The sequence below is a fragment of the Triturus cristatus genome, chromosome 5_2 (assembly GCF_964204655.1).
Source record: "Triturus cristatus chromosome 5_2, aTriCri1.1, whole genome shotgun sequence".
NCBI classification, from domain to species: domain Eukaryota; kingdom Metazoa; phylum Chordata; class Amphibia; order Caudata; family Salamandridae; genus Triturus; species Triturus cristatus.
In genome coordinates, this window is record NC_140588.1 from 1,057,427,342 (window position 1) to 1,057,447,360 (window position 20,019).

The following is a 20,019-nucleotide window of genomic DNA, read 5'->3' on the forward strand; positions in this document are numbered from 1 at the left end:
CTTGATCTGTTAACCCTCGCAAACCGGGTCTGACAACATTCTTCCCTTTGTGGCCCTTCTGGATTTAAATGCTTGTTTTCTTCTTGCCATTAAGCTCTGAAACTCTTCTTCACGCTCCTCCATTTCTTTCCACATCGTTGTGCCTCTTTGAAAGCCCATCTTCGAGGTGCATATATCGTTACACTTTCAAATATTACAACTGGCGACGAGGAGAAACATCAAGTTGTTATGCTGGAACAAGATGTATGACGTTTACACTCCCACACTTCGAAAGGCGCTGTACATAACTATACGAAATAACCTTTTTATAGCCACTCAACTACCACAACTTTCTAAATGTAATACAAATACAACGATACCGAAATTCTCGAAGGCAAGTGCTGGAACACGGACTTTCTTTCTAGATGAAGTCAGGATCTTGCGAAATTTTAAAGACGTGAACAGTGCTATATATTGAATGTTCTATCCTTGGATGCTTCTTAATGGGTGTATAGCAGTTTAAAAGAGAAACTCAAATTACGAAAAAAAATTGCTGCTAAACAAATACTCTGAGTTAACGTACCCAGCTTTTTGCACTGCATGATTTACACGTTACAGCTGAGATATATTTTTTCGATCACTTTCACCAATACACAAGAAGACTTGAGCATTTGTCTGGCATATCCTGTCCTCAGATCTCATCAGATGACATGGCGAGGGCTTGAGAAATGCCTCCTGTTGACAACTCTTGGGTGCTTTCAGGGATTGCTCCACATTCAATAAAGCCTGGCGGTGAGGACATTTTGATAAAGGTGCTGATAAGTATCATAGGCAGCACGTGTAAGTACTTCTGCAAAGTACTCCTTTAAAGGGACTGCGCCAGAGCAGAGAAGGAGGAAGTCCGTGCTGTGCTTGGTTCAGACTGAGCTTCTGCAGACATTGGCTTTGGGACAGGAGTCTCCAACTTCGGCAACGATGAAATCTCTGCTCATAGTCTTCTCCCTGCTGGGACTGGTGACCTGCAAAGCTCTGGGTAAGTGACTGAGCCAACACATGGTTGTGTCTGAAGCTCATAGACAATATCCTGTAGTGCCCTGTAAGGACTGAGAGATACTTGGAGGCCTTCCATGCAGGGACTGAGGGAGTCTGTATGAAGTGTTATGCAAGAAGCGTTGGGTTGTATCTGTGGAGCCTTGCTTGTACAGAGACACTCTAATAAAACAGTCAAAAGGCAAAGAGTGTGTCAATAAGGAAGATGCACATAGGGGATGCATATTGAGTACAATGTTAGCGTACACCAAGAGCACTGGGGAGAGCCATTCCAGAACGGAGCGCATTTACTGAGCGAGCCATGTCTGCACAGAGGGGGTCTTCAGGGAATAAGCTGTGGCACAGTGTGAGTCAATGGGGGGTACTGTGCCTTTCCAGATGGGGCTCCATAGGACATGCAATGCAAACACAGAAGAGTCTAATGTAATACTGTGGTGCAGGTACTGGGACAGGGGTTAATAGGTATGCTCAGACAAGGGTGCTGTGGTCACAATGCCATGGGACTCAAGCACCTTATGGGGATTGGGTCTGGCTGCACTGCGGCAAAGCCCAGAAAAATAAAGATGGGTCCTGCATTTGTGCCAGGGTCTCTCCTCCAGTAACTAGACTGGTAGACAGCCAGTCTTTGCACTATCCCACTCAAAGGATAGGGTACTTGAGTTGCTTAAAGTGGGATTCCAACATTCAGGAAAATGTTTGTGGGTGCTGCATGGGAACAAGCTTGTCAAGCTTGCTACAGGTTTCCAGTATCTCTAATTAGGGGGCTCTGGAGGTCTTTAATGCTCTCCATGGAGCCCCTCCAGTCTCTTTCAGGTAGGTCTGGGACTACTCTCTGCCAGCATTGCCAGGCAGCAGATATCACCAGGGCAAAGGGAAGAACTTCAGGCTCAGATCTCGGCAACCAAGCAGGCTGGCTGAATTTATCAGCCTATCTCCCACAGTTGAGAGTGAGAGATTTACTTGGACTGGATCACTTTGTGTGTCCCACAGCCAAGCCAGATAAGAGGAAAAAAAAAGTTTCATCCTAACTTTCCAAGAATGGTAAGAACGGGACAGTCATTGGGCAGAGGATCATAAATTACCTTCTACCTACATTCAATCTTGTTTACAACAGAAGCAAAGTGAAGTAAGGCATGCTTGAATTAATCTTAGCCATTGGCAGTCGCTTTGGACCTGTTTCCAGACCTATGTTTTTCATGCACACTGCCACTCTAGACGAGGACCAACATGATCAAATCAGTCCTGGATCTGCTCCAATAGGAACAGTCCTGCCCAAATTCCTATTGGATCATGGTCAAGACTGATTTGTGACAGGTCCCTCTCTCTGGAGTGGCGTAGTTGGCAAAAAACAATGGCATGGGAAGCTGCCCGAGCGGTCCCCAGTGGCTGAGATTTATTTAGCCATTCCTTCCATTCCCATCCAGGACCAGGTGGGAACGGAGCCTCTATAGAAGGGACTTTGGACCTGATCCACAAACTGCACTTCATAGTATGTTTTGGAGTACTTCAAAATGTACTGCAAGTTGCGATTCTCAAACTAAGTTCAGAGTTCTCCACCTCGACTGCAGAGCCTCTGCATGATAAGTATACATTGTAGTAGTAAATGTGGGTGGGACTGGAGGGTCTGGGTGGGAATAGGGACAGACTTACTTCAAAAGGGGGTTGGGATTAGGGAGGAATAAGAGGGGTTTAGGGATGATCTTAGAGAGGTTGTGGGAGGGTGGTTACTCATCCACACAAGAGTAAGGCAATTGCATTACTCTGGGGGTGGATGTCAAAAATATTACACTTACACCAAGGTGTTTGGACAAAGAATCAAGGAAAAAATACTGTGCGGACAAAATATTGTGTCAAGAATATCGAGAACAAAAATATTGTGTATGTAAGTTTTATGGGAAAGTTAGGTTTCACTTTACTGAACTCCACATCTACGTACTTTGGCAATATATGTGTGTGTGTATATATATATATATATATATATTCAATGTACATAGCTGTGGAGCTAAAAATAGAAAAATAGTAAATCTCTACTTACCTATTTGTACTTACTCTCTCAATATTTTGGGCCTCAATATTCTTGACAAGATATTCTGTCCGCACAATATTTTTGTCACATATATTCGATCAGCCATCTTACTCCAAGTGTAAATTTACTCCAAAGTGTAAGTTACCTTTGCGAATCAGGCCCAATACCTTTACATATACATCCGACATCTTGTCATAGATCTCAATACACCAGGGACCTTATTATACAAAGTTCCCCGGAGAAGCAACAGGGCACATTGGTATTACAGAAGGGGCGGCAGACGCAGGTGCGGCCACTTCTGTAATACAGATAAGGCTGAGGCACATATAGCACCATCACTATAATCAGAGGATGTTCCCTAATTCGCATGGGGGCGTAGCCCCATGCAGATGGGGGAATCTTCTTGCCTCTGAGCTTTATTATAGACGCAGGAGCAAAGTTAAAGAAGATGTCAGGAGGTGTGCTAACAGTGTGCCATCTAAAAGATGGCGCACTCTCAGTGCGCCCCCTGACGGAAGACCTTTGGAAGAGGTGAAGGGGGTCCTATGGATCCCCTAGACATCCGTTTGCAGGCAGGAAAAGTTACTCACTGCACCTGCCTTCAAGAGAATGTCTAATCACCTTTAAAAGTGCAGGCGCGTTGCCGCCTGCATAGTGAAACACAGAGCGACTGCTTCAAAGCCGCTTCATATTTCACTGTAATGGGCTGCCGCCAGGATAGCGTGAGTACGTGGCTCCCCTATGGGCAGCGTATTCAGTCTGAGTGCATTCTCCTTGTTTGCACTGAGCGTACCTTTTGAAAGATGCGCCCAGGCCTAACACGGAAGATGCGCTGCATCATATAATACGGCCTCTGGGTTACAAACAGTCTATCCCCACTAAAACAATAATCACTACCCCAGCCTTCTTGAATGCCCACCGTCACAGAGAATGACAATAGCAGGGGAACATATTTTGGGGGTATTGTCAGTCCTCTATGTCATCCTAGGGTGTGGCAGAGTGGGTCAGTAGCATGGAAATGGTTCCTTGAAATTGAGACAAGGAAACATCATCACAAAATACAGGGGAATAAATAAATACTAGGATGGGACAGCTGGTACGGCCAGCTTCAGACATTTCTCCCTAAACTAGTACCAGTTTAGTAAGAACATGGAATTTACTTTCAACCAAAACTTCTAAATGAGATTTTGGGGACAGTCCTTGATTGTCTTATCTTGATCACAGTGGCCAGAATATCTGGGACAAGTTATGTCACGCATACATGCAGCCCACTCCGTGTACTGAATATTACGTGTTCATTAAGGAAATGTTGCATACTTTTTTAGCAGAAAATTCAATTTTAGAAATAATTCAACTTTTCGCATTCCTCCAGGGGGGTAAATATGATTCTCAACAAATTAAAATAGAACAAAAGTTACTCTGGAACACATGCTGAACACTCGGACCAGAAATGAAGTTTGTGTGAGAAGGTCTAAAGAAGCACATGCAGACAGAGGCGTAGCTAGCAGTGGTGCAGCAGGTGCAGTGCACCAGGGTCCAGAGGCCTGAGGGGCCAATTGAGCAGTGGTTTTACTACCTAATTAACTGTTAGAGTGGTTTTTAATTGCTTGCACTGGGGACCATGGCACCCTAGCTATGCCGCTGCATGTAGGTGTATAGTTCGAATTTTGATCGACATCACAGGAAGACATGGACAACCTATGCATACCAACAATGGGGCAGATCTACAAGGAAGTGCCACAGCGTGGCACCGCAAGCCCTTTGGCTGTGCCACGCTGCGACACTTCCGAAGCACAGGGATGCGACATATTTACAAGAATATGTCGCTTCTCTGTGCTTCCCACTGTGCTGGCTCACAAACTGCAGCCATTCGCTAGCGCAGACACCCTTGCACCATGGTGCAAGAATGTCTGTGTCATGGGGAGATTGTTTTGTGCAGGAAGGGGCACCTTCCTGCACAAAAAGAACCACTACAGGCATTTTCCTCTTTCAATGCGTGCTGTAGAATGCAGCACGCATTGAAAGAGGAAAAAACGAGGAGAAATGAAAACATTTCTCCTCATTGCGCCTCGCTACGCCACTTCTAGGGAGGCGTAGCATTCAGGCGCATCTCCAGATTTACGATTTCTCCTAAATATGGAGATGTGTCTTGTTCAATGAGTTTTGCGTGACAACACCCACAGCAACACCCATGGAACGCCCCTTCAACTCAGTTCAGTTCATGAAGCTTTATTCGGTTCATATCATGTAATGACCATAAAAGCACACAGCAAAACACAAAATACAGAAATACAAACGAGAATTTAAAAAATCATACTTTTCCTATAATAAATAGATTTACAGATAAAACTAGCTGTGTAAAAACATATATCTGGGGAGTTCATGTTAAAAAGCAACCTCATTGCATCATCCGTATTAAAAATGCCATATTTTAAAAACAATGGTTTTAAAAATGTAATCCTTACATCCAAGAGAGTGCAAATAAGCATAAAGTGCATACTGCTTTGTTTTGAGTGTCCATCGCACGGGCAAGGGCCAACAGGATACCTTTTTTGTTGCGGGAAAGCCACCAAGACATGTGCCATTCCTAGCCTTAATCTCGTTAAGACAAATCTGTGGGCTGGGCGAGTTACCATATTCAAATACTGCTGAAATCCCTCATTAACAATATATTTGTTATAAGTTTGAACAGTAATGAGAGAACCAGACCCTACTAAACGTTTATGTGTTCTAGATAACATAAAGGTATTTTTCAAATCTTGTTTAACAAGATCTCGGAGAGAACTAGGATCTAATACCAAGTTCAACCCAAAAATAGCCTGGTAATTCTCAACAACAAATTTGAGCCATGGGATTTTCATGCAGTTATCTAGTTTAAGGCAATCCTTAATAATAAGTTGGTTAAACTCTGTCTCTTCTTTGTGCCAAATTGCTTTATAAAGCGACAAAGGCCTGAGTAAGACAAGGTCGCTCAAATAGGCGACCCCAACCTCTTTGTGGATCAACTCTGTTGGGGCAGAAGCAGGTAGACATATTAATTTTTTAAGGAAGATATTTTCTTCTCTCTGCAGACAACCAACATTAGAATAGCCCCATAGCCCAGCCCCATAAAGGGCAATGGAAACACTTTGTGCCTTGTATATCTCCATCATGTCTCTTATTCGTCTATCCCCTATCTTTGTGGCAAATTTGAAAATGCCATAGGAACTTTTAATCATTTTAGTCCTAACATTTATTAGGTCCTGGGCCCAGCTACCATCGCTCGTGAAAGTGACACCCAAATATCAAAATTTTTTAACTTGCTGTACTTTCACTCCTTCTATGAAAAAGGCATGATTTTTACCAGTCTTGGCCCCACAGATCATGACGTGTGTTTTACTTTTATTAATCAGCAGCTTCCTCTCCCCAATAAATTTAGAAAAACGATCCATCAGACGCTGCAGACCAATGGGTGTCCGAGATAGGAGCACAGCATCATCCGCATAAAGCAGGACTGGTACACTGATCCCGGCAACCTGGGGTGCGTCGGCCTTAACTGTTTTCAGGACGGTTTCCACCCCGTTAATAAATAAAATAAACAACTACGGGGCGAGGACACAGCCCTGTCTGATTCCACGTTTCACATTAAAATTCGGGGTACACTCCCCATTAGCCCCAAATCGTACACACGCTTGCATCTTATTGTATAATCTAGCAAGGAAGAAGATAATTTCCTTGGGGGCGCCTAATTCTAGCAAAACTGACCATAGAAGTGAATGATTAACTAGGTCAAAGGCGCTGCTTAAATCGGCAAAGCACAGGTACAAATTACCATGGGTGGCCTTAGTAAATTTACCGATTAGTAATTCTAAATTCAAGCATTGGTCCATGGTCCCGCGGCCCTTTCGAAAACCGTATTGGGAGGTTGCAAGAATCCCATTCTCCTCAGCCCAAGATTCCAATCTAGACAACAGCACCCGGCTCATAATTTTTACCGATGAGTCCAACAGACTAATTGGCCGATAGTTACAAGCTGATGCTTTGTCCCCTTTTTAGGTCTCGCCTGACCCAGCGCATGCGCTGGTCTGGCGAGACTTATTGAGAGGGCTCCAAAAAGTGCTACCAGGCCAGCCTAGAGCTACAGTGCATGTGCGCGGGCGCGCGCGCCGCGCTTGAAGTGATTACTTTCACTTTCGCGGCCGCTTTGATGTTTACCGCGATCACTTTCGCATGTAGTTTTTTCCCTCGTGTGCCTCTCCCCTCGTACCATGCTGCTCTTTCCTCATGTCTATCTCCCTCAGCACTCTGTGTTGCTGCTCTCTCGTGTGCTGCTTTTCCCTGCTTCCCCCAAATCCAGCTTTGTTTGTTTGATTCCCCCACTTGCTCCTCTTTTGAACATCCGATCCCCAATACCCGTGAACCTATTTTTAAAAATATTTTTTTAATTGGGTGCACGGCAGCTAGCACATGCGCTCTTGCTTGTCTTCTTTCATTTCTGGAGGAGGAATCTGCTCGACACATTCTTAGGCCCGGCGCTGAGCTGCTTGTGAGGTGCGTGACCCAGGCAACGGGCAAACATTAGCCCGGGCTTCTCTGCTCCACCTCAGCATTAACCAGACATTTTGCCGTGGTCCCAAGACGTCGTATCCTAAAATAATTGTTTCCCGGACAAACACCTATTTAAATAATCCCGGAACTAATTCTAGCCTATGTAGAAGTAAGCTACACCAATGTTCTGCACTTCTGCTCGCATCTACAACTGTAACACCACATCAGACTTCTCTTACTCAGTAGCAGCCCTCCCTCCACAAGGTCTTAGATGGAGGGAATCGTCACTCAGGTTCACCTAGATCTCAGTAGCCATTCACATAATTGCTCATAATTGTCTTCACATCTATCTGACAAAAGGTACATTGTTCGAACAGCAGTAAAGTAAACATACTCTGGCTCGGAACTTTAAGTGGGCCGGGTCCTGCCAGCTGTTGAGACGCTCGAGCTCTCTATATTTTCCCTTACCATTCAGGGTGAAATCTTTACTCGGCAGCGGTTCAACCCTTCCTTGCCTTTGATGTAACTTCAAACAGACTCGCTATAGTTCTTTAACAGCCTCATCATTTCAGAACTGAAGCATTTTTAATATTCGATGCAGGGGAGCCATAGGTGTTGCTTATTTATCTTATGCAGTTAACATACATTGGCAAAGCCAATAGTCCTGGCTTGATGTTGGTGTAATGTTACCTCTTGTCAGGGCTTTAAGTGGGACGGGTCTCACCGGTGCTGAGCACCTGCAGTTTTTTAAAAGGGGCATCGAAACGGGGCTCTATTGGGCTCTGTTTCGTGCCCTGGCACAGGCGGTCCGTTTTTTCCCGGACTGCAGTGACAGCAGGCACATGGATGTGCGCGTCTGCTCACTTCTCACTAGCGGACAAGTTACGGCATTAGGTCATGCCAGGTGAGCCTGGTAGGAGAAGGGAAATCCTTTAAAGAGTAAAATTTTTTCTATGGTTTTCCCTTCTCTTTTTGAAACTCAGGAGCAGCAACATTGTCCTGGTGTCACCAGGGCTTTAAGTGGAAGCTTTTTCAATATTATATACAAGCCATAGTTGCTGCTTATTTATCTTACGCAGCCAACAACCGTTGACAAAGCCAATAGTCCTAACATGTTGTAGGTATGATGTTACTTGTTGTATCATACATCTGGATGCAATAACAGAAACAGCCAAATACAAGTTGGGCAGCACACTATGCTATGCACAGATTTTTAGCTTACATGTTTTAAGCCATGGCCTTGATTACATTTGCCACGCCCCTTTGAGAGACTCCCCAGTTTTTTCATCCTACTTAATGAGCCGCTTGTCGTGTTAAATATTCAGGATGCAATGACAGAAGCAGCAAAATACCCGTCCGGCGGCAGGCACACTATGCTAAGCATGTTTTTAGCTTACATGTTTTTAAGCCACGCCCCTTTGAGAGACCATAAGGTTCTACAGGGCAGGTCCCTTAAGTACTTGTGGAAGCTGTTTCTTCCAGATCATCTAGCTAGAATCTTTCGATCTAGGAACCACAGCTTGCTCTCAATTCAGTCATACCACCTCAAGAAGTTTGGTCGCAGGACCTTACACATAAACACCAGGATCATCCCATGGAAGCTCACTCCCAGTGCATCTTTGACTGGAAAATTACTTACTAAAACTCATAAAAACCCAGTTTTTTTTTAAACCCATTGTTCACTTCCATGCAGGTGGCCACTTGTGTTTACTAAGGCTTGGATTGTTTGGATGCCTAAAAACCAGCAACTACACTCGTCGCGCTTCCGATTCTCAAGAATTTTACAACTTCACTATCGTCTATTCATTATAATTGCTGATTTATACTGATGTCATCTGTTAGTAGTGCTCTGAGGCTACATTAGGTAGGGTGTAGCGCTGTATTACCCCCCCCCCCCCAAAAAAAAATTATTAACATGATAGATAAACTTACTTTGCTGTGAAAGGGGGACACAAAGACCTGTTTGACATTTCCATACTCCCCTAAGAATTCCCCAACGGATGAATCACCCTAAAAATTGCACCAGTACCAATGCCTAGAAATGTTTATGTGAAAACAAGCATACAGTAATCATAAACGTTTTGCTTTTTCCTTGTAACTTTAATGAAGAACTTGATGTCAACTTGCAGTCATTGAGACATTTGATGAATGCTATTCTTATATATTGCTGCCCCCACCAATGGCCCAACTTTTCTGGGGTTTCCATCTTTTGATTTCTCACGATTTCCTGTTTTGGCTCCAATCTCCAGAATGGCACTATTACTTGTGAGTACATCTCGTTCAAGTTCGGTGAAGCCCTGTGCATCTTTTTTTATGTTGGCTGTCTGTGAAGTGTGTCTTGTCCGTGAAGTGTTGTCCTGTTGTGTTTTTTTTTTTGTGTTATGTCTAATTTAGGGCCTTCCCTAGTACTCAGAACGGTCAGTTGTCATTGTCTCCCGTAAGTTTCTAGAGTATATAATTGTATCCTGTTATGTAACTCGCTCCTCCTTCCATTCTGTGCTTTCTGCTTCTGCCCACTCAAGTAGTTTGCCCTTCTAACAGGCAATCCTAGTTGCACCGGCTGTTCTCCAAGACATTGCTAATCTTTTTTGTCAAGTATCAAAAAGGGTGGGACCAGGTAGTTTGCACAGGAGTCTTTTTGAAAAATACATTTTGGTTCCCTGAACAGCTACTTTCGGGCAATAGCTTGTTCCCCACTGACATACTAGTAACTGGTAGCATCATCATTGGGTCTTCCCTCTACCAGGAGGGCATTTCTCAAAGCAAAACGACAGTAGGGTATCCGTAACAAGTAGGTAGTGATCTAAAATTACCTCCTGTCGCAATGCAACAGGAATTTCTTAAAACATAGGCAGGGATAAGGTTTAAAAAGAGAGGACATGTCTAGGGAAATATAAGGTGTCTCACATCAACATACTTATAAGGTCAACATGTATCAGCCTACCTGCGCCCATACAGGTCGATGGCTTTCATCAGGACCATTAGATTGGATGGGTCCCTTTTCTGAGCCAGTCGGGACACTATCCCCTGGCTTGGAATGTATCAGGTATGTTCACTCTGTGAGTGTTGGAGAAAACACTGTTCTCCTCTAGAAAGAGAACAAGCATTGGCATAGCCAATAGGTCTCGCCTTTGGGACCTTATAAGTGCTTAGCCATGCAACAGTTGATGTTGTTGCACAAAGGATATTGTGCTGCATAACTAAATACTTATAAGGTCCCAAAAGCGAGACCTATTGGCTATGCCAATGCTTGTTTGTAGATGGGGACGATAATTGAATCGCCCCATGTTGGTGGAATCAGAGTGGTTACTGCTGCATTGAGGACCAAAGTAAGTATCAGTCCCCAAATTAGTGGTTGGGCTTTGTAGACGTCAATAGGGACTCCGTCAGGACCCTGGGCCTTCCCTCCCTTGCTAGCTATGATACTGCATTCCACCTCACGCAGGGAGATATCTAGTGGGACCATGGGCCATAGCCTTTGCTCGTTTTCAATCGAAATACCATCTTGGAAAATAGATGTAAAATGGGACACCCAGGCCTCGCTCCCCACATTAGAGGAAAGTTGGGGGATTATATCATCTTGTAGGAAAGGGGAATTAACAATAGACCAGAATAAGCAGCTATCCAGGGTTTCTGCTGCCTGTGTTAAGTTATCCCAGGCTTCCTGCTGTAGTTCCTTCTTCCTTCTAGTAAGTGCCATTTTATATTCAGAACGCAGGAGTGTGACTTTATTCTTATCCCTCGGGGTAAGTGCTAAAGCTTGTTTAAGTTGGGTGAGAAGGCCTGTACAAGCGTGATCAAACCAGCACTTCCCCTTGCCTCTCATACCCGGCTTATTCCCCGTAAATATGTTATTAATAATCATACTAATGTTGATAAAATTGGTCACAACAGACGTAGGTGAACACCCTGGTGTTAAAATAGCGTTGATACCTATCAAGTTTTTAGATATGATTATAGGCACTACTACAGCAGATTTATCCCCTTTCCATCTAAGCCTGGTCCCATTTACTCTATGCGGCTCAATATTGACTAAGATTCTTGACGCCACCTGATCTCTACATTTCCATGACTCGATTCGCATGGTGATACAATTATGGTCACTCAAATCAGAGGTATCCCTTATCTTGATCAAACAATGGGGCACCAAACTGGATGAGACCATGATATGGTCAATGCTTGAGCTGGCGTTCCTCCCTGTAAATGTAGGGATAGGACAAGCACTTGCCTCTAATACAGGCCTTACCAGCTCTAAATCGTAGGTTGCCATTACATTATTAATGTCCTCCCCAGAGGCATTATGTGGGAAATGGGGCATATTCTCACCACTAATGTTTTGTACCCCATAGGCCCTTGAGGAGGACAAACCACAAATTGTGGAATTAAAATCACCTAGCCAAATAAAAATAAAAATGCATTTTGCTTCGGCTACAAGCTTCATGAGGGCACTATCTAGCTCAGCTATTACCTTGTGCCGAGAATTATTAAAAATGTTGTTATAGAAATTGATTAAAAGCACCTCTGTACCTTCTAATAGTCGCACCCAAAGAATTTGGGAGTGAGTACCAACTGACAAGTGTTTAACAACCGTCAGTTTAAGGTCTACTGATATGAGACAAATCAGTCCCCCCTTTGCTCTACCATATCTAGACTCTAAAGCATCTACGCTGTAACATACATAGCCTTCAAAGCTAGGTGTAGCAGTACACCAAGATTCTTGGAAACAAAGAATGTCAAATGATCTGATCAAGGCCTCCCATCCTAATTTGTTTCCCTTAGTAGCCCAACCGGCTATATTCCAACTAGCGATGGAGATACCCCCGAAATAAAAATCGTTCACAGTCATATCCAGACTTCCATCTACTTCAGTAATCAATTCCTGATTGTCCTCAGGGGCATTTACTATTGTTACCCCGCTGTTAATAATTTCTAGGCTATCACTAACCTGTAGACCCTTAGTGACTAACCTTATCTTATTGGGTTTACTGGATAGGTCGCACGTGGTAATGGACAACTGGGAACCAAATACGTTCTGATGTCAATCATTCTGATCTAGGGAACTCAGAGATTGAAATCTATTCTGGACAGGTATTTCGAAAACTGGTCTAATGTTGGGGGGAAATGGTCTGTCTCTATTATTGGTATGATTAGAGGGAAGGCTCTATCTCTTTTTATATCATAGGACGTCTTATTAAGATGGTTATAAAAATAACCAAGGGGTCGTGCAATTATAGCAGTCTCATTCTGTGTTAAGGAAGCTGCACTTAACAGGACCGTCACAACATGCTGGGGGTGTTGGAAATTGACAATAACACAGTCCCCCCTACAGGACTTCCTAGAATTTCCGATCCAACTGACCCTTCTAGTTGTTAAAATTTGGTCAGAGAGTTTAAGCGGAAACCCACAATGCCTATTTAGCCAAAAGATCGTTTTATTTTTTAATGAATCCTGCGACTCTGGGAAGGTTCTAGACTGGTTAGTATCTAGAGGGGGAACATTAGATAGGACAACAATGTAAGGTGCACACTCGGGTGGGAGATCTACAGGTCGGTTGTTGTTAGGTGTAGCTTCTCTGTCTGATCTTGCTGTCGCTGCGGGTACCTGCACAAAAGTACTTGATTTTGGAGCCGACACTCCACTCAGACTTACTGGTGCTGGTACTGCTCGGACCTGCATCACCCGACTGTCTGCTTGGGGACCTAATGTGGCTAATATCGCAGTGCTGGTACTATCATTAATTATTTTAGTGGCTAAATCACCTCCTGGGCCATCCCTCCCTGGGGGCCCAGGATGAACCATCTTTGTCGAATACCTACCTAGAGCACTCCCTAATCTGGATACTTCGGCTGTTAGTTGATCAATTTTGGTGAATAATGGTTTGACGATCGACTCAAGTTTACTCTCTAGGATACCAACTAACAAATTAAATTGTTCAGGATTGATAGTCACGGTATTGTCCTTAGTCAATGTACCCTTATCGCAGACGGTGTTCTTTGGTGTAGGTTCCACTTTTTTCCGGTTGGTATTTCCTCCCCGTTTGGTAGACGCTTTTCTGCACACCCTCACTGAACGCAGGACCGGCAGGCATTGCTCTGTTATAACCTCCGGGACTACTAATGAGACCTGTCGGGACGCAGACATCTGCGATTACTATGGGTGGGGCATCAGAAATACAGCCAGTAACCACAGCCTCAGCAATGTCAAAATTATCCTTTTCGGGAGCTCCCAGGGGTAGGTCAGATAGGCTTTCTCGGCCCAAGGATTTCCTCCGGTCACTATTAATTTTACTCACAACTTTAACAAGATAATTGTCCATAATTGATTTTTGTTTGGACATGGTAGGACAGGTGGTTGTACCGGCTATATCGAGATGTACGGGCTGTGAATATAGTTCAAATATACTTATAGGTGCTTCACTCTATATCCAAAGTCAATAATGCAAACACGACACACTTACTGGCTCCAGGAGGCAGCAACCAACGGGAATGGCCCAGCCCAGCCTCATTCGGTCCTCTGAGGGCCACAGAGGGCCCGCCCTTTGCCCGGGCTTAGCCCGCGCGCGTCCCGCAACGCGGGGGGCGCAGCGTTCTTTTCAGCGCCTCCGGGCGCGTGGATCGCGTCAACAGCCGCTGGGAGATCTGGGAGCTGTAGTCTCCCCCTGCTCGCGGCCGCGCGATGGAGTTGCGGCAGCAGGGGAGACTAACAGCGTATGGGACCCACAAATGGCGGCGACAGCAGCGGAAGGACGGGGCAGCAACAAAGCCCCCTGCAGCAGGTATGGTCACAAGGAGCCACTGGTTTCCCGCTCCGCCGGGGGCACCGCGTTCTTTTCAGCGACTCCGGGCGCGTGGATCGCGTCAACAGCCGCTGGGAGATCTGGGAGCTGTAGTCTCCCCCTGCTCGCGGCCGCGCGATGGAGTTGCGGCAGCAGGGGAGACTAACAGCGTATGGGACCCACAAATGGCGGCGACAGCAGCGGAAGGACGGGGCAGCAACAAAGCCCCCTGCAGCAGGTATGGTCACAAGGAGCCACTGGTTTCCCGCTCCGCCGGGGGCGCCGCGTTCTTTTCAGCGCCTCCGGGCGCGTGGATCGCGTCAACAGCCGCTGGGAGATCTGGGAGCTGTAGTCTCCCCCTGCTCACGGCCGCACGATGGAGTTGCGGCAGCAGGGGAGACTAACAGCGTATGGGACCCACAAATGGCGGCGACAGCAGCGGAAGGACGGGACAGCAACAAAGCCCCCTGCAGCAGGTATGGTCACGAGGAGCCACTGGTTTTCTCAAAGTGCTGCTTGTGAAGGGGTTGTATTTACGAAGAGGGGAAAAGTCACACAGGGTGGCTTTTCCTCTCCTTGCAAATATGGAGGAGCCCCCTGCGCCACCATACGTCACGAACAGTGACGTACTGGTGGCGCAGGGGGCTTGTAAATCTGCCCTCATGTGTTTTACCCAAAATTCAAAGTCAGTGAACGACGTTCTGGGCTGTCCGGGGTCTCTACAACAAAAGTTGCCTCTCTTTGTAGTAAGATCCTCCAATACAAATGGACATACTTGAGCAATATTTATTTCTTTATTGAGGGGCAGATCTACAAGGAAGTGCCACAAGCGTGGTACGGCAAGTCCTTTGGCTGTGCCACGCTGCGGCACTTCCGAAGCACATGGATGCGACATATTTACAAGAATATGTTGCATCTCTGTGCTTCCCCCTGTGCTGGCAAACAAACTGCAGCCATGCGCTGGCGCAGGAACCCTTGCACCATGGTGCAAGGATATCTGTGTCGTGGGGAGATTGTTTTTGTGCAGGAAGGGGCACCTTCCTGCACAAAAACAACCACTACAGGCATTTTCCTCTTTCAATGCGTGCTGGAGAATGCAACACGCATTGAAAGAGGAAAAAACGAAGAGAAATTAAAACATTTCTCCTCATTGCGCCTCGCTACGCCACTTCTAGGGTGGCGTAGCATTCGGGCGCATCTCCAGATTTACGATTTCTCCTAAATCTGGAGATGTGTCTTGTTCCATGGGTGTTGCGTGGCAACACCCACAGCAACACCCATGGAACGCCCCATCAACTCAAAGTGCTGCGTGTGAAGGGGCCGTATTTACGAAGAGGGGACAAGTCACACAGGGTGGCTTTTCCTCTCCTTGTAAATATGGAGGAGCCCCCTGCGCCACCATACATCACGAACAGTGACGTGCTGGTGGAGCAGGGGGCTTGTAAATCTGCCCTCATGTGTTTTACCCAAAATTCAAAGTCAGTGCTCGACGTTCTGGGCTGTCCGGGGTCTCTACAACAAAAGTTGCTTCTCTTTGTAGTAAGATCCTCCAATACAAATGGACATACTTGAGCAATATTTATTTCTTTATTGAGGGGCAGATCTACAAGGAAGTGCCACAGCGTGGCACCGCAAGCCCTTTGGCTGTGCCACGCTGCGGCACTTCCGAAGCACAGGGATGCGACATATTTACAAGAATATGTCGCATCTCTGTGCTTCCCCCTGTGCTGGCGCACAAACTGCAGCCATGCGCTGGCGCCGGCACCCTTGCATCATGATGCAAGGATGTCTGTTTCGTGGTGAGATTGTTTTTTTGCAGGAAGGGGCACCTTCCTGCACAAAAACAACCAGAACAGGCATTTTCCTCTTTTAATGCGTGCTGTAGAATGCAGCACGCATTGAAATAGGAAAAAACGAGGAGAAATGAAAACATTTCTCCTCGTTGCGCCTCGCTACGCCACCTCTAGGGTGGCGTAGCATTCAGGCGCGTCTCCAGATTTAAGATTTCGCCTAAATCTGGAGATGTGTCTTGTTCCATAGGTTTTGCGTGAGAACACCCACAGCAACACCCAGGGAATGTCCCTTCAACGCAAAGTGCTGCGTGGGAAGGGGCTGTATTTACGAAGAGGGGAAAAGTCACACAGGGTGGCTTTTCCTTTCCTTGTAAATATGGAGCACAAATTGCAGCCATGTGCTGGCGCAGGCACCTTTGCACCATGGTGCAAGGATGCCTGCGTCATGGGGAGATTGTTTTTGTGCAGGAAGGGGCACTTTCCTGCACAAAAACGATCACTACAGGCTTTTTCTCTTTCAATGCGTGCTGTAGAATGGAGCACGCATTGAAGGAGGAAAAAACGAGGAGAAATGAAAACATTTCTCCTTTTTGCACCTCGCTACGCCACCCTGGGTGTTGCGTGGGAACACCCACAGCAACACCCATGGAATGCCCTTCAACGCAAAGTGCTGCATGTGAAGGGGCTGTATTTACGAGGAGAGGAAAAGGCATACAGGGTGGCTTTTCCCCTTCTTGTAAATATGGAGGAGCCCCCTGCGCCACCATACGTCACGAAAAGTGTGCGGACGGGACATGGCACAGACAATGGGAGGGCAGAAGGCAACAAATCAGAATGCTTGAATGCCGACTGGAGGTGGTAGTCAAGCTACACACCCGGATCTATGATTGGTTATTGTGCTGTGGACTGCAGACGCAACTGTCACCTCAGGCAGGCTGGAGGACCTTTAACGCTGTTGGGTGCGATGTGGCAGGTGTGACACAACCTACGGCAGCTGCGTCAGGGATATCCAGAGGGATTCGATCCGAGACAATTTTGCACATGTGCATGCTCAGCCCTGGTGCCCCTACCTCAGTGCACTGCAACTCACGGAACCTCCTGTCTGAATATTGGGTGACCTCTGTACTGGCTCCGGCTCCACCCATGTTGCTCAGCAGTTCACTCTGTTATGCAGGTGTTTTCTGTTTCCATTGCACTGGTGTCCACTGTTCAAGTTGTTGCCAGCACCAAACACTCTGTGCGGGCTGGCTTATACTCACCCCACACACTTCCAGCACAGGTGTCACTGTACATGTGCATGGTATCTGCTTGTGTCCCTGTGGTCTTGTTGTATGCATGAGGGCCCTGGGCCCTATGACATTACATTCTGCTGTGTACAGCGGACGAGGACATGTCACCGCAGGCAGCGGGTTGGGATTGGACATGTAGCTTTGTTGTCAACCACTCATTTGATTAGAATGTTTTTGGCTCCTCTAATTGCAGAAATGATGACTGAAGATGACCTGATGGACCTCTCTGGATCTGATTCCTTAACGAAGCTGAACATTTCTGATGCCTCCAAGTGCCCAGCGAGTGGAATTGATGAATGGATCCAGTTCGGAACAACCTGTTACAAATTCATCCCTCTGCACCTTACATTCGCCGAAGCCGAGGTGTGTCTAGCTCTATCTTATTTTAACTTATGTTTAATGAGCACGTATTTGTGGAATGGAAACACAATCAGGTGGGGCTCAGCTAAGCTACACAGGTTAAAACATTCTGTGAAGGAAGCTGGGAGGAAGCTGGGATCTTGATACCTGTCCTGAAGATGAGTGATCTGGGATAGGGCTGATGGAAGGTTGTAACAGTCCACGTATCCCACAGCAGGGTGCCACTGGTCAAGGGGATGAATAATGTGCTAACCCTGGAAGACTGTTAATTATGCTGCACCTGCCGGCAGGTAGACTTTAGAAATGCCAGGTCTCTTGAAGGAACTTCCTTTATGAAGAGTGTTGTATCACTGCATGAAAACAGCGATGCAACACTTTTCAGTGTACGCTCCTTGCGACACCATGGATGTGCAATATTTACTGTATGGTGCTCCATGTCGCAAGGATTGACAGATACATCAGGAATCCTGACGTATCTGCTGGCGCAAAACCCACGCATTGCTGGAGTTGTGTCATAAGCATGACGCAACTCCAGCAATGCATGGGGGAGGCCTATACCTATTGCACTGGGTCACCCTTACGCCTGCTGTGAGGCAGGCTTAAGGCTTTGACGCAGTGGCGTCCTGGAAGTGGGGTAGTGAAATCTGATAGATTTCACTGCGCCACTTCTACGAGGCTTTTTTACATACATTATACCTGATGCAGGTATAATGTAGCAAAGGGGTTTACAAAGTCACACATCTGCCTAGATGGGTCACTTTGTAGATATGGCACAACGTAGCACAATATTTACGCTGCCAGTGTGTCAACAAAGTGATGGACCAGTGCCGTAAAAGTGCCTCAAGGGACTCATACATAAGCCCTTCAGTTTCTAATGAATTCAGGGGAGAGGGAGAGGCACATCTTGAATAATGATTTAGAATCGTATATCTGTAGATAGGGCACGCAATCTGTGGACCTGGGCTCTAATCCTGGCCCTATCATCGTTTTGACATACTGTGCAAATGACGTAGGGCCTGATTTGGATCTCGGCGGACGGGTTACTCAGTCAAAATGGTGACGAATATCCCGTCTGCTGAAGTAGAAATCCCATAGGATAGAATGGGATTTACATTTCGGCGGGCAGGATAATTTGGTACCGTTGTGACGGAGAAACCCATCTGCCCAATATTTGAATAAAACCCTTAATCTCCTTGTGTATGAAACTGTAAATATGTGTGAAATCTCGTTAAACTGTAAAAGGTGAATTGTAATCCTGCTAGACCATTGAAATGTGTAAATCTGCCATGGATATAGATCAACTTGTATCGTTTCCAAGCTCCCACATAAAGGTAAAGGTCTTCTTTGATACACAGCAACCTATCCGCTTATACATTGATACATAGATATTTTTTCTTAGGATTGTTGTTTGGGAGGGGATTAGGTTGTACTGGTGAAACATGAGATACAGCTGGGAAAGATCAATAAACTGCAATACGTGCACAATTCTGACATATAATGGTCAACTATGTTTTGACAATATGACCATATTCCACAATATGACCTTGGCTATCAACATATTAACTCAACAAATTCAAGGTTCTTTCTATTCCAAATAAATGTAATTACACCTAAATTCAGATATTTGTAACAGCATCCATTAGTTTGAGATACATTTCAACCATATATCTCTTCCAGACCCCTTCAATCCTGCTCCTAGAACCCTCTCAGCATTCCACAGATTGATTAAAATACAATGGGGAAAAGCCTTCTTGGTTAGCAAGCGGTACTTTCATCTAAACCTCATTTTGAACTAGGACTATAAAGAGTTGCAGAAACCAACGTATAAGTGTCTGCACTCCAACCTCCACAAGTATCTCAATAAGCCACCGAGTGGTGAACACAGCACAATATAAAATGTGTATCCATCAAAGGATTACATTATAAAGCTCTGCGACCAGAGTAAACAATTCGGAGACCTTATGAGAGCCAGCACACAATAGAAAGGATGGAAAGGGTCTTTCCATGCAGAGGAGGGAGACAAAATGGTTGGGAGATGCCTCCACCTCTGGAGAAAGGAAAAACTATTCGGGAGTGGGGCCTTCGCCTGCAGAGAAGGGAGGAAAAGGATGAGAGGATTGGGGCCTCCGCCTGCACAGAAGGGAGACAAAATGATGGAGGGGAAGTTCTCCACTTCAGAGAAGTGAGACAAATGGATGGGTGAAGGGCTTCCGCCAGCAA

General features: G+C 45.8%; 1 protein-coding gene across 1 annotated transcript in view; it reads left to right on the forward strand.

Moving 5' to 3' along the window:
* The first annotated feature begins 851 nt into the window (after positions 1-851).
* LOC146829658 (C-type lectin mannose-binding isoform-like) overlaps positions 852-20,019 on the forward strand; it is a 56,416-nt gene continuing 37,248 nt past the window's right edge. The window contains exons 1-2 of the mRNA XM_085608332.1: positions 852-1,012; positions 17,633-17,802. Coding sequence (XP_085464458.1) covers positions 955-1,012; positions 17,633-17,802 — 228 coding nt within the window. The 5' untranslated portion in view covers positions 852-954. The remainder of the gene's footprint in view (positions 1,013-17,632; positions 17,803-20,019) is intronic.